This window comes from Felis catus, chromosome A2 (genome assembly GCF_018350175.1).
Source record: "Felis catus isolate Fca126 chromosome A2, F.catus_Fca126_mat1.0, whole genome shotgun sequence".
In the NCBI taxonomy this organism is placed as follows: Eukaryota; Metazoa; Chordata; class Mammalia; order Carnivora; family Felidae; genus Felis; species Felis catus.
In genome coordinates, this window is record NC_058369.1 from 55,410,427 (window position 1) to 55,424,783 (window position 14,357).

Genomic DNA, 14,357 nt, shown 5'->3' on the forward strand with positions numbered 1-14,357 from the left:
AGCGGCAGCCAGAGGAGGTAGAGACGGCAGAGGTGGAAGAGACCCGTGTGTCTGCAGCAGCCGCAGAAATATGGAGGTGAGGTGAATGCAGAGCAAGGACAGTGAAGAGATGAGACCCCCCCCCCCCGCCCCAAAGCCTTGAGGAGTATATGAGATAGCTGTGCTGCTTGTACCTCTTGGTAGAGGTGAAAGCAGGGGAAGAGTTAATACGGCTCCCAGATCGTAAGCTTCAGTGAGGGGAGAAGGGTGAGCCACTGACTCAAACGGGGTGGTCATAAGTGGGTTTGAAGACGGTTTTGCAGGGAAAACGATGTAAAGCTGTGGGGCGATGGGGAACATTCCTGTGATCATCTCATTAGGTTGGGGAGCAGTTGGAACTCAGGTGAAGGGCACACGTGGGGTCTGCAGTGGGAGGGGCTGGGTTCTTCCAGGGCTGGGGGGCTAGCAGCGTGGTGAACCTGTGCCGACCCCCAGCTTGGACAGTTGCTGGCACTTGTGCGGCCTCGACCTTCTCTCCCCCAACTCACTTTTCCTCCCAATCTTTTTGGAGCAAACCCCAGACGTTGTAGAACGTCATCCGTAAATCCTACAGCATATATGTAAAAGACAATGCCTCTAAAAGAAAAAAAAAAAGTTTTTATTTAGCAATTTTGAGATTTGATTATTTCTGTGAGGGAATAAGTTGGGAGGGGACAGGGTGACAAAGTCTTGGGAAATGGCTGACATGGAATTTTTCTTTCGCGTATGTAGAAATAACAACAAAGAACTCCTGCCCACAAAATGTCACTCAATCTGGCGGCAGAAACCCCTCCGGTTTTCAGCCTACCATCTTCCCCTTTTTCCCAGGTTCACCTGTTGTGCCTGCTGGCAAATGGTTTCTATCGCAGTAACATCTGCAGCCAGCCAGATCTGCTTGCCATCGGCCTGTCCATCATCCCAGCTCGCTTTACCAAAGTGCCACCTCAGAACGTGGATGCCTGCTACCTGTCGAACCTGGTGAAATGGTACGGCCCTCCAGCCCGTCCTGCAGAGCCCCAGTGTAGGACTTATGTCTCTCAGAGTCTGGGGGCAGGTCAGTTCCACACACCTTCCCCGAAAGGATCCTATATGCCAGGCCTTGGGCACAGCACTGAAGACAGAGAAACGTCAGGCATGGTCTCTGCCCTCGAAGAGCTCCCAGGCTGGCCGGGAAGACCGGTGCACTCAGTTCATCAGGGTAGCGTGCTGGTAGGAGTGCTCAGGAGGGGATGTGCTGGGGCCTGTGGGTGCATGGAGCAGCCGGGGGTCTGGGAAGGCAACCAGGGATGTGAAGTGTGACTGGGTCCTCAGTGGTGAGCAGGGGTCCGGCCGCTCAGACTGGGAGAAGCAGGGCATAGGCAGCCGAGGCTCATGTTCCCTTACGAGACCGTCCCTTCTGATCTTCTTGGCTATAAAAGAATAGCGAGCATTCCTCTTTGCCGTGACCTGTGACGCCGGGAACGCCTGGTTTCTCTCCAGGTTCATTGGAACATTTACAGTTAATGCAGACCTTTCAACCAACGAGCAAGATGGCCTACAGACCACATTGGAAAGGAGATTTGCTATTTACTCTGCGCGGGATGATGAAGAGTTGGTCCACGTAAGTGGTCTTCCTGGCAGCACTGTTCTTTAGGACTGTCAGCAAATGACCATGGCAGTCATGTGCCAGATACCGTTCCAGTGTTTTCCATGTTCTTACTCAGTCCTTGTAAGATAAAAAATAGGTTCTGAAGCTGAGAGAGACCAAAAAACTTTCTCAGGGTCATTCCGTTGGGAAGCCCTGGAGTCCGGATCGGGACCAGTGACTATTGCTTGCCGTCCTGGAGTACAGAGCACTTCAGTTTTGGTCAGGCGCCCTCAACTTGTTTCCATTAAATATCCAGAAATTACATCCAGACATCCCAGGGAAATGGTTTTTCAAACATTGGCTGCCGAAATCCTTCAGGAAGTGTTTTCCTCCCTTCCAGTTTGAGTAGCGACACTGGCCGGCTGCTGTGCGGCGGGGAGAGTTCTGTCCACCAAGATGTTGTTGTGTCTGAAAAACAGAGGTAGAAATGCAGTTTTACCCCTGAAAGATTCCTGTTAATCACGTATGCTTGTATCTGAGCTCCAACTTTTCTCTTTGTTCAGGGCAAGAGACCAGACTTCTTGGATCTTAAGAGCCCAAATGACAGGCACCTTTACCCGTCTTCTGATCTGGCTTGAAAAAGTCTCAGATATCTGACACGGCCAGGAATCATGCCAAAATGCCACCTCCCAGGGACAAGCATTAATATTTGAGTTCTGTCCTCCCTGTCTTTGTTCCTGTGTGTATTTGCAAAGTATTTTCCCACCCCAAAATGATACCGTGTGCCCATTAAATAGTTACCCGGCATTCTGCTTCCTCCTCCCTCTCCCTCAAGCACCTGGCAGCCACCGGTCTGCCTTCCGTCTCCACGGATCTACGTGTTCTGGATGTTTCATGTGGAAGCAATACAACCTGTGACCTTCTGTGACTGGATAGACCACATGTTGTTTATTCATCAGTTGGTGGGCATTTCGGTTGTTTCCATCTCTTAGCTGTTGTAAGGAGCACTGCCGTAAACGTGTGCGTATGTGTACTTACTCGAGCTCTTGTTTTCACTTCTTCTGAGGAGTGGAGTTGCTGGGTCATTCCGTGTTTAACTTTTTGAGGAATCGTCAGACTTTTCCACAGCGGCTGCACCGTTGCACATTCCCACCAGCAGGGTGCAAGGACTCCACTTTCTCCACATCTTCGCCAACGCTTGTTGTTTTCCTTTAAAAAAAATTTTTTTTTATTGTAGTCATCCAAAGGGGTGTGAAGTGGTATCTCGTTGTGGTTTTGACTTAACGTTTCCCTGGTGACTCATGATGGTTAGCGTCTCCATGTGGTTACTGGCCATTTGTATACCTTCTTCAGAGAAATACCCAAGTAAATCCGATGCCTGTTTTTTAATTGGGTTCTCTGTCTTTTTTTTGTTCAATCGTGAGAGTTCTGTATGTACTCTAGACACTAGGCACCTGTCACATATGCAGATATTCTCTCCTATTCTGTAGGTTGTCTTTTACCTTTCTTGATAAAGTCTGTTGATGTGCAAAAGTTTTCATTTTGTCAAAGTTCAGTTTTTCTGTTTTTCCTTTGTTCCTTATACTTTTGGTGTCATATCTAAAAATCCATTGCCACATCCAAGCTCACGTAGATTTCTTCCTCTATTTTCTGCTAGGAGTTTTATACTTGTAGACCTCTTACATATAGGTCTTTCATCCATTTTGAGTTACTGTTTATATATGATGTGAGGTGAGCGTTCACCTTCATTCTCTTGCATGTGGAGACACAGTCGTCCCAGCACCCTTGGTTGAGGAGACCACTCTCCCAGCTATCTGTTGTGTTGTCTTCACTGTTGGCCGAAGAGACAAGATTTTCAGTGGGGATTGCATGGTCTTGGCACCCTCATCAAAAATCAATTGCCTGAGGATGTATGGGTTAATTCTAATTCCATTTATCCACCAGGACTCCTTGTCTCCTCTATTCTGACAGTTTCTCAGTCTTCTCTTGTCCTTGCTATCTTGATACTTTTGAAGAGGACTGCTTAGGAATTTTGTAGAGGGTCCCTCAATTTGGGTTTCTTTGATGTTTTCTCACCCCCTCTGCTTTTAACTTCAGAAGAAACGTGCAAAAGTAATTTTTTTTTTTTTTTGTCACAACATGGCTTTTCACGGAAAACTCACCCTCTTATTTCTGGCTTTCTCAGCTGGGCGTTACAGTAATTCAGGAGAAGCGGGTCCCTGAGGTCCGCGTGGGAAGATCTTGCTCAGATACTTTGTCACTGTCGCTGTTTTGGAGGTTTATTTCCCCAACCAGGCTCCCATCCTTACAGGGTAACAGATTATTTTAGAGTCGCAGCTTCCAGTTGAAAGACTCCCTGTGGGAAAAAATGGAAAATGGAGTAGACTTTGGGGATCTGGTGATAATGATGTTTTCTGTTTTTTCTTCTTAGAGTGATGTCATTTAATTATTTTCTTTTAATCACATGCACGACATATGTTGAATACAGAACCATCAGAAGATAGATAAACTGGAAAAAAAATCACCTGTAAACACCCATATCCCCAAAATGGGTCCTTTTCTAAACACGCTTATATGTTTATATTTCTATACTTTCTTTTTTTTACAAAAATTAACATTACACATAAAAAGCAAACCATTTTTCTACGAAGATAAATCTCTCCAGCATTATTATTATTATTATTATTATTATTATTTTACATTATTTTTCAGAGAGAGAGAGAGAGAGAGAGAGAGAGAGACAGCACAAGTGGCAGAAGGGGCAGAGAGACAGGGAGACACAGAATCCAAAGCAAGCTCCAGGCTCCTGGTTGTCAGCACAGAGCCCGACACAGGGCTTGAACTCACAAACCACGAGATCATGACCTGAGCCAAAGTCGAACACCTAACCGACCGAGCCACCCAGGTGCCCCTCTCCAGGATTATTTTTAATAGTGTGGAGGTTTCCAGACTCTCTTGCTTGGTTGTTTCTGACTTTTCCCCGTTATAAAAATCTACCCACAAGAAACAACACTGAATTAGTTAAATCCTCATTTTTTTTTTCCTTAGAATAAATGTGTCATTGTTTTTCATTGTAGATATTTTTACTGATTCTCCGGGCCCTGCAGCTCCCCACCCGACTGGTATTGTCTCTGCAGCCGGTTCCTCTGAAGTTACCTACAGCAAAGGTGGGGTTCTCCCAGAGGGTAGTTGTGTCAATAAGGAGGGAGAAATTCTCGCACTTCACAAAAAAATTGGTTATTGGACTTTTTTCAAGGGTTGGTATTCACAGGGCATGGGCCTCTTGGAGCCTGCCTTGCACGTCCCCTGTGTTGGGAAGACTAGACACCAGTGGGCCTCCGGCAGCCTGAGCTTGATGGAGCTTGAGGTGTAGAGAGGGGTCTGAGAGAGATCTTGGCTCCTTGGTGGGTTAGTTTCTGCCGTGAGGTGCAGTAGAAAGGCCCCATCCTCCTCCCCCTCCTCCTCGTCAGTGTGGAGTGATAGCGGGTGAAGGACTCTGCATTCCACCATCATCTAAGGAGGAGGCTTGGCGCTGTACTCACTGCACTGTTAGCACGGTCTGAAACGTAGTGTCAGAGGTGGATTTTTTTTTGTTTTTAAGTTTACTTATCTATTTATTTATTTATTTTGAGAGAAGGAGAATGAGTGGGAGAGGGGCAGAGAAGGAGGGGGACAGAGGATCCGTAGCGGGCTCTGTGCTGACAGCACAGATGCAGGGTTCGAACTCGCAAACCATGAGATCATGACCTGAGCCAAAGTCGGCCGCTCAACCGACTGAGCCGCCCAGGCGGCCCTGAAATTCTGTATTCTTAATGCAACAACTTTATTAAGTCTGTCAGTATTTTGTTTGCAAGATACGTTATGTGCCAAAAAAAAAAAAGGTGCATTGTGTGCAAGGTGGGTATCATTGCCAAGGACACCGAGATTCAGAGGTTCATACATACCTAATGATATGTTTATGGGTACATACGGAGACGTTTATAGGTGTTTACGTATAATAAGCCTATATGTAAAAAATATTTGAAAGCAAGTGAATAAAACGTCTGCATACTTTACTGGCACCATAGAAGAAAGGAGAAACAGAGCTGGGATTGGAGCCCAGGTTTGTCTGTTTCCGGTGTTCTTTTCCCCGGGCCACACTCCAGCGTGGAAAGAGTCACCCTGTGGCCTGTCTAAGGTGCCTTGGATTTCGGTGAATGCCGTCTTACAGTCCTAAAGTCGAGCCAGCCTGTCACTGTCTGAGCTGGGGACATCCTGTGTACATGGGTTCTGTAGCCGGTGACTTGGGCCTGGTACATTATAGGATCTCCTATCATTAGCAAAAAAAGGAAAAAAAAAGGAAAAACCAAAAATTCCTCTTCTGTTTAAGGGAAAGAAAGCTTCCAAGGAGAGATCTACAGAGGGTCCCGGAGGCTCCTTGGAAACTTCCAGCCCAGTTCCGGAAAACCAAGCTAAACCCAAGAGCAGCAAGGGGACCGGACAAGAGGGCACTCCTTCTGCGGGCACTGGCAGTCCGAGCGCCAGAGGGAAGAGGAGCAAGCCAGCCGCGGTTGGGAAGAAACGGCGTGGGCCCTCCTCCAGTGAGGAAGAGGAGCGCAAGGCGGGGGGGCAGGAGGAGGGCCCCCGGAGACGTCGGCAGGGCCGGGAGCGGCAGGTGGCCTCCAGGGTGTCGTACAAAGAGGAGAGTGGGAGTGAGAGGGGCAGCAGTGGCTCTGACTTTGAGCCGTCCAGTGGGGAAGCCCATCATTCATCCGATGAGGATTCTGAGCCTGGCCTTCCCAGGCAGAGGAGGGCCCCGGGCCCCCAGAGGACAAAGGCAGGGTCTAAGAGTGACTCCAGGACCCACCGTGGAAGGCACCCTAGGCGCTCTGGCTTTCCAGCAGCGTCCACGAGCTCTTCGAGCAGTAAGAGCAAGCGAGGCAAGAAAATCTCCAGTGATGGTGAGGGGGCACAGAGAGGGACAGTGGCCGGCAGAGACCAGTGGCTGGAGGTGTTCTGTGAGCAGGAGGAAAAGTGGGTGTGTGTGGACTGTGTGCACGGTGTGGTGGGCCAGGCCGTGGCCTGTTACAAGTACGCCACCAAGCCCATGACCTACGTGGTGGGCATCGACGGTGACGGCTGGGTCCGGGATGTCACCCAGAGGTACGACCCAGCCTGGATGACCACAACCCGCAAGTGCCGAGTTGATGCCAAGTGGTGGGCTGAAACCTTGAGACCGTATCAGAGCCCGTTGGTGGAGAGGGAGAAGAAGGAGGACTCAGAGGTAAGGCTGGCGGGGAGGGAGGAGGAGGGGACTCAGAGGGAAGGCGGGCAGAGAGGGAGGAGGAGGAGGACTGAGGGAAGACTGGCAGGGAGGGAGGAGGAGGGGGACTCAGAGGGAAGGCCTCAGCTGCCAAAGGTTCGAGGCCCATCTTGGTGTACCTTATATGTGCCCAGCCCCATGTGGGGTTATCTTTGAGTGTGAGCTCCTATAATTATCACAACAGTACTATAGAGCTGGGATGATTATTGCCTTAATTTTACCAGTTGAAAATGTAGGACCTGAGAGATAAACTGCCTTCGTATTTGAACCCGTGTCTATCTGGGTTTGAAGGCATATACTGTGTGTTTTTAGTTATTGCCTAGTTGTAAATTTGGAGCTTGAAAATAATTTATGCAAGTCCTATAAATTGCACTCCGTGAAGAAAAACTCATGAATGTGATGATCCTCTGTGTCCCTGCCTGTGCCCCACCCCCCCCATGCACACTCAAAGGAGCACACACACACAAATGTCCCTCCTCGGATCTAGAACACTCCTCTCCTGGGAAGGGAGGGACTCCGGAAGGCACTCTGGGAAGCAGACTGCTAAGACATAGTACAGTGTGTGTGTCCTAGGACCCCCCATTGACCCAAGCCCCTTATGCATGAGTTATGTTGGGTAGAGCTCAGCCTTTGCCCAGATTTGCCAACGAATTAGTCCTACCTTGTCAGGACCAGTGAAGCGTGGGTTTATGTGCCACTCCCCCTAGCCATGCAGTTCACTCTGCTGAGAGTTCAGTCCGGCGGCGTTCGGGCTCATTTTACTCAGAAGTGATGGGGAGGTGGGAATTGTGCAGGTGGCGTCCTGATTAAAGTGTTTGCGGTGGAGGCTGACCGTGCTCCTACTCCCGACCACTCCGCCTTGCCAGTCCTTGCCAGTCTACGAGGGCCGTTTAGAAAGATGCCAGGGAAGGCGCAGGGGCCTTTGGGGAATAGGATGTGAACTACAGCAGGGGAATCGCCTACTGAGAAATCCAGAGCCTTGAAGAAGGGCTAGGAGAACAAGTACTAGTTATAGCAGACTAAGCCGAGTCACACAGCGTGAATGGCCCCTTTGAGTGTTCCGGGAGAGCAGGGTCAAGTACACGCGCGCTGCAGGCTAGTGGTGTCACTTCCGCGTGAGGCCGCCTGAAGAAACCCCGTGTGTCTTCCCCGAGGAACAGAGTAGGCGCTGCTCTGCGAGGGCTGCCAGGGGTCTGAGCACTGAGAGTGAATAGGTTAGGTGACCCTTCCGAGCTGCCACGAGCCACAGAATTACATGCTTCTGCAGCTTTTGATTTATCTAAAATCTACTACCTGGGGACGTTACTGTTACTGGTGCTTGTTAAACCTCTGCTCCACTGTTTCCGAACAAGGGGGTCTAAGGATCGCCCGCCTCAGACCTCCCCTCCTCTTCCAGACATGCTCAGTGTTGTCTCTCTGGCCTTTGCAGTTTCAGGAAAAGCACCTGGGCCAGCCTTTGCCAACGGTCATTGGCACGTATAAGAACCACCCTCTGTACGCCCTGAAGAGGCATCTCCTGAAATACGAGGCCATCTACCCCGAGACAGCCGCCATTCTGGGGTATTGTCGAGGAGAGGCTGTCTACTCCAGGTGCGTGAGGCGGCCCGGTGGCTTTGTCTTCCCCGTGGCCCCGGACTAGCGGCCTTCTGGGGCAGGGGGCTGCTAATGTCGGCCCTTTAGTCAGAAGGGTTGAGCTTTCTGGTGTGTGTGCACGCCGTCCCACGTGGGACGTGGGTAGAGGGATTGTAGCTTAAAGATGAGAAGAACATGGATTAAAAGACCAGCAGGTGAAGAGAGGTTATGGGGAGAAATATAAAGTACAACAAGGTCTGTATAAGAATAAAAAAACATGCCCATAAAGTAGAAGGAAGAAAAGATTTGATCATGACAAAGTGAGTGGATATTTTAATGGGGACAAAGCTTCTCTCCGGGAAGATGAAAACGTTCTGGAGATGGATGGTGGGGACGGTTACTCGACAGTGTGAATGCAGTTGATGCCACTGAACTGCACACTTAATCACGGTGAAGATGATGCATTTTATGTGTATTTTCTCCACACCCCCCAAAAAAAAATTGCCAGAGAATGGGGGAAGGGAATAAGAGAAAATGAATGTAAAATACACACAAAATGAAAACAAATCACTTTAATGTCAATTTAATGTGTGGAACAGAGAAATGTAGAAGCAGCACTTTTAAGAAATAGCAGATGGGAGAAATAATAACTAACAGAAGTGACTTTTTTAAAACATGGTAATGCAAGACCAAAGGTAGAGTAAAGAGAAAACCAGGAAACCGGGAAATCACATGGGTGGGTGGAGTGAGTCCTGTGCGCAGGAGTCAGCCCTGCAGGGAGACGGCCACAGCCCCTGTTCAGGGTCTGTGGTGGGACTTCGTCATCCAGCCTGCTCAGGGCCTCAGCTACGACGACGAGAGGCCCCCGGGGCCCGGCCGCCCTAACCGAGGTGGTAAGGCACAGGCTTCCTGACGCGGTTTCGGGAGAGGAGGTCTGGTAGGAAGAAAGTGCCAGCATGATCCGCAGGAACCACCATGTCCGCCATAGGAAGAAAGCATTAGAGGTGGACGGTTTTTCTGGTAGTAAAAGACACCAAGCAAAGTGTGCCATTTAACCCTTTGAGAGCATACAGTCCGGTGCTGTTAAGTACATTGACATATAATGCACACATAATGTACGTAATGTACATATATGTACGTATAATGTACATTTAAATGTACAACCATCCCCCCCCCCCGCATCTCCAAAACTTTTTCATCTTCCCAAACTGAGACTCTGTCCCCGTTGAACACTAACTCCCCGCCCCCCTTCCCACAGCCGCTGGCACCCACCCGCCTACTTTCTGTCTCTGTGCATTTGACTCCTTTCAGGACCTCACATGAGTGGGACCATGCAGTATTTGTCCTTGTGTGCCTGACGCCCGGGGGGGTGGACACTTGTTGCTTTCCTTCCTGGCTTTTGTGAACCGTGCCGCTGTGGACAGGGGTTGTGCAGCTGTCTCTTTGAGACGCTGCTTCCGGCTCCTTGGGGTGTATGCCCAGAAGTGGTGTTACGGGATCATGTGGGACTTGGGTGTTTCACTTAGTGAAGAACCGACACGCTGTCTTCCACAAAGCCTGCATTGTTTTACAGTCTCCCCAGCAGAGGACAAGATCCCAATATTTCCACACTCTTGCCGACACTTGTGTTCTGGTTTTTGTAGTCATAGCTGCCCTCCTGGGTGTGAAATAGGGAGCCGAGATTTATTCTGACAGGGCTGTGTCCACTTCCCTGCTGTGCTCCTTGGGAACATCCAGATAGTGCCCGCCTGCCCCGCCTAAGACCGTGACCACGACATAATTACTCCTTTGGGCAATCGGAGATGTGCTGCCTTCGGCAGGAGTGTGGGTAGCACTCCCAGCTCGGACAGGGATGCTGTGGACAGAGGAGCGCTGCCCCCGCGCTGTGGACCTGGAACGTGTCTGGTCCTCCAGCAACCTGGCAAAGCAGAGAGGACAGAGCTCATTACCCCTGATCGACAGAGGAGGACGCTGAGGATCAGGAAGGGAAAGTGGCTTGTCCGGGGTCACTCCGTTAGGCAGTGGCACAGAGGAGGCAGTGCGCCCCTTGTGCCCCGTCCTGTGCCGAGGGTCAGCCTCAGACGGGCGGTTGGTGAAGGGCCTGATTTCTGCACTGGAAGGGCACTCAGTGCCCTTGCTCACTGGAGCCATGCTCTGGGCAGAGCTCAGGGCTGCCAGCTGAGGAAGAGACAGCCGTGCCCTGTCAAAGAAGGCGCAGTGAGGACGGCAGTTGAAACTTGTTGGAAAGTCGCCTTGCAAGGCTCGGCTGTAGCTCTTAGCCCTGGAAGGAGAGTGAAACCAGAGGCTCTCTCTAATCAGGCTGCTGGGAATTAATGACTCTCTCATGTGCATGGATCTTACTTCCGTGGTAATTCATTAGCTTAGTATAGTTTCCGTGCAGTCTTCCCTGGGGTTCACTGCTCCTTCTTTGGACACTCATCCCTGCCCCCATCTCTGTGTTTAGCAGCAGACCAGGCCTTCGGCAACCACGCACTCGTTCAGGTATCTTGTCCTCTACAAGCTGCAAAGGGACTCTCACTGTGGGAGAAGGGGGGAGGCCTTGGCATGAAGCCTAACACAGACAGATAACTCCGTCAGGTCAGGACTTGTAAGTGGATGCATCCCCCCAGAAGATAGGAAGTCCACGTTAGCTGTTTGCCTAACGCAGGTCCCCCAGTTCCCTCAGGAGCAGGGCCTTAAGGAGAGAACTGAGGGCTGAGAGCATCCTTCTGAGAGGCTGTGTGAGGCCTTGCCTCTGTGCACACAGCGTTTCTTCGGTGCGTGTGAACTGAGTTTGTCCTGTGTCTCCCCCTGTTGGTTCCTGCAGGGATTGCGTGCATACCCTGCACTCCCGGGACACGTGGCTGAAACAAGCGAGAGTGGTGAGGCTGGGAGAAGTGCCCTACAAGGTAACCACTGGGGGGCGCGCGGAGGGCAGAGGCGTGGGCACTAAGGGCTGCTGAGTGCGCGCCCAGGAGAGGGACCCAGGTCTGACTTCTCTGGCTTGAGAAAGATTGGAGGAAGGGAAAAGCATTCAAATATGGCTTACTTGAATGAGGAATTTGCCAGGTATGGATCATTCACAGCATGCAAGAAGTTTCATGTTTTTGAAGGGTTGGAAAACAGAGGCTGCAGGTGACCCTTTACAGAAAACCCTTCCCTGGAGCAGCTCATGTGCCCAGGTGCCAGTCCTTAGCCCCTCACGCTGCGCCCATACCACTCCTCCTTGTAGAAGTTATGCAGCCTTGTAGCCAGTCCTCCCGAGTGAAAAATTTGGCCACTAGACCTCCTTGGGGAGTGTGCCGGGGGTCCCAAACTCCGCGCCTTGCACGGTGCGTGACATAGGCGATTTCCGGGTGTGAATCCTGGCACTGTCACTTACCTGGCCGTGGGGCCTTAGTGACTTCATTTCTGAGTCCAGTTACCCCGTGAGTGGTGAAAGCGCAGAGCATGGCATGGCCGGGAAAGGCCGGGTCTGGCCCTCGGGAGCTGCCGCTGCAGGCGGACGCTCTATACCTCCTGGGCTGCTCCTCTGTAAAACGCAGTGACAGAGCCTACCTGCTGGCTTTGTTGGCAGAGCTGAATAAGCTAACACAGAAGCACTGGGCCCAGTGCCCGGGACGGGGAGCGCTCTGCAGGCGTTGGCTAGTGGTAGCGGCCTGAGGGGTCCTGGTGGTACTAGGACCTGTAAAGGGGGTAAAAAAACACACCCGTCTCGGGTTTGTTGGGGCGGTTAAATGAGGCTGCGGCTGTAAAGCACTCAGCACAGTGGCCCGTATACAGTCAGTGCTTAGGAAGTGGGTGTCTGTGTCGTAAACTGGCTGTTCCCTCTGGCGTAGATGGTGAAGGGCTATTCCAACCGGGCCCGGAAAGCCCGCCTCGCCGAGCCCCAGCTGCAGGACCAAAATGACCTGGGTCTGTTTGGCAGGTGGCAGACGGAGGAGTACCAGCCCCCTGTGGCTGTGGACGGCAAGGTAAGGGCGGTGCTCAGTGGGGTCAGGACCCAGGCCACTCCATTCTGCAGCTGGCTCGATCTGGTGTCCCCCCCCCCCCCCGCAGGTCCCCCGGAATGAATTTGGGAACGTATACCTCTTCCTGCCCAGCATGATGCCTGTCGGCTGTGTCCAGCTGAACCTGCCCAACCTGCACCGCATAGCCCGCAAGCTGGACATTGACTGTGTCCAGGCCATCACTGGCTTCGACTTCCATAAAGGCTACTCCCATCCCATGTGCGTGCGGGGCCTTCCATGGAGGCCAGGAGGGGTGGGGCGTCCTGGAGAAGGGGCAGGAAGTCCGTGTGAGGGTGGAGGCCATTTTCCGGGTTTTACTCTGGATTTGCAAAGTCAGCCTTAGCACTTTACCTTTTATTTTCACACTTCTACTCTGGCTTCCAACCAGAGGCAGCAAAACTACTGAAACCAGCATGCCGATGGTGCTGGATGAAAACAGTTTCCTGGGGGTGGTGATAGCATGCTTCCTGCTTGGTGGCCTCTGTCATCCCATGGGGTGGCGGTGGGAGCCCTCTTCCCAGGTGTCTCAGGCAGGCCTGGGGAAGAAGATGCGGTGTTAGGGTCCACAGGCCTTCCTTTGCACGGACAGTGCTGAGGCTGGGATTGTGGGCGTCTGATGCAGGGAATCCTTCAGGGCTCTGAGTGCCTAGGAGCCACCTGCTAGCCTCCACGAAGGGGGAGGAGGAGAGGCCAGAGCAGGCGGCAGGCTCGTAAGACGATCCGCGTTGCATCCCCACAGAACTGACGGCTACATTGTCTGTGAGGAATACAAAGACGTGCTCCTGGCTGCCTGGGAAAATGAGCAGGCACTCATCGAAAAGAAGGAGAAGGAGGTGAGCAGCCTGGCCAAGGTGGGCCTGGGTGGGGGGCCTGAGGTGCGAAAGCAGAATCGCAGGGGGACGCAAGCCCCCAGGTGGGGCAGGGGCCTCACTTGCACCGTGAACCAAAGGAGACTATGTGCGCTTGAAAGCTCTTTCCAGCTCTTGCACTTTGTGGAAGGCACCCTAGGGAGCCAGCCCCGGTGAACAGGGTCCTGTCTGCACCTCACAATCCACCATCCTTGTCCACAGTCTGCCTGGATCCCAGCTCTGGGGACCCTGCACCTGCTGGCCACACCTGCCTCTGTTGAAAGGAATCGCCCGTGGTCCAGGTCTGCATGGCCTCCTCCTTGAGGATGTTAGGGTCGCTAACAGTTCATAAGAGGCTTCTGTTTTGCTGCCTTTTATGTGCCTCATTTTATAAATCACACTGATTTTTTTTTTTAATGTTTATTTTTAAGAGCGCGCGTGCGTGTCGGAGAGGGTCAGAGGGGGAGACAGAGGATCCGAAGCTGGCTCTGCACTGGCAGCACAGAGCCCGATGTGGGGCTTGAACTCACGCACCATGAGATCATGACCTGAGCTGAAGTTGGATGCTTAACTGAGCCACCCAGGCGCCCCAGTCACATCGATTTTTAAACAGACTTGCACAACTGAGAAACTCACTTAAGCTCAAAATCTTATTTCAGATCTTTATATGTTCACAGGTTCCATCTTGACATTTTTCCTGAAAATGGCAATACTTAACGTTTTGTGCCCTCTGTTTTATTCTGCCTGCAGAAAAGGGAGAAGCGGGCCCTCGGGAACTGGAAGCTGCTGGTCAAAGGACTGCTCATCAGGGAGAGGCTGAAGATTCGCTACGGGGACAAGGTCAGTGTGGCTCCTTTGGAAAGAAGACAAGCCCAAGTGGGACTCTGAACCATGGGCCCAGATTCTGCCCAGAGATGACTTATGTTTTGACACCATGGTCCTGTGTCTCTGAGGCCCCGTGTCCTTATTTTGTTGGGAAAGGTGTCCCTGAAATGAGCCTCAGCCGGCTCTTCGAGACCCCAGTCCTACCCCGACACCAC

At 51.6% G+C, this 14,357-nt stretch overlaps 1 protein-coding gene and 1 long non-coding RNA gene across 4 annotated transcripts in view; one reads left to right on the forward strand and one right to left on the reverse strand.

Annotated features, from left to right (window-relative positions):
* The window catches only part of XPC (XPC complex subunit, DNA damage recognition and repair factor), a 28,923-nt gene that overhangs the window by 12,682 nt on the left and 1,884 nt on the right, over nucleotides 1-14,357 (forward strand). Inside the window, exons 6-16 of one of the 3 annotated variants that reach the window (XR_006593980.1) lie at nucleotides 847-1,004; nucleotides 1,498-1,618; nucleotides 4,663-4,752; nucleotides 5,955-6,848; nucleotides 8,317-8,477; nucleotides 11,287-11,368; nucleotides 12,299-12,433; nucleotides 12,519-12,688; nucleotides 13,209-13,302; nucleotides 13,540-13,619; nucleotides 13,749-14,157. Coding sequence is in view for 2 of the 3 variants with exons in the window: in XM_011280223.4 (XP_011278525.1) it covers nucleotides 847-1,004; nucleotides 1,498-1,618; nucleotides 4,663-4,752; nucleotides 5,955-6,848; nucleotides 8,317-8,477; nucleotides 11,287-11,368; nucleotides 12,299-12,433; nucleotides 12,519-12,688; nucleotides 13,209-13,302; nucleotides 13,540-13,641 (2,007 nt within the window). In the remaining variant the exon portion in view is untranslated. Of the gene's footprint in view, nucleotides 1-846; nucleotides 1,005-1,497; nucleotides 1,619-4,662; nucleotides 4,753-5,954; nucleotides 6,849-8,316; nucleotides 8,478-11,286; nucleotides 11,369-12,298; nucleotides 12,434-12,518; nucleotides 12,689-13,208; nucleotides 13,303-13,539; nucleotides 14,158-14,357 lie in introns of those variants that run through there. The other 2 variants (XM_011280223.4, XM_011280222.4) reach the window with 2 other exon arrangements.
* Nucleotides 617-3,243, reverse strand: LOC123383778. Its single transcript, XR_006593981.1, has 2 exons — nucleotides 2,387-3,243; nucleotides 617-2,053 (listed from the first exon to the last, which is right to left on the reverse strand). It is a non-coding gene; the product is annotated as an uncharacterized LOC123383778 (long non-coding RNA).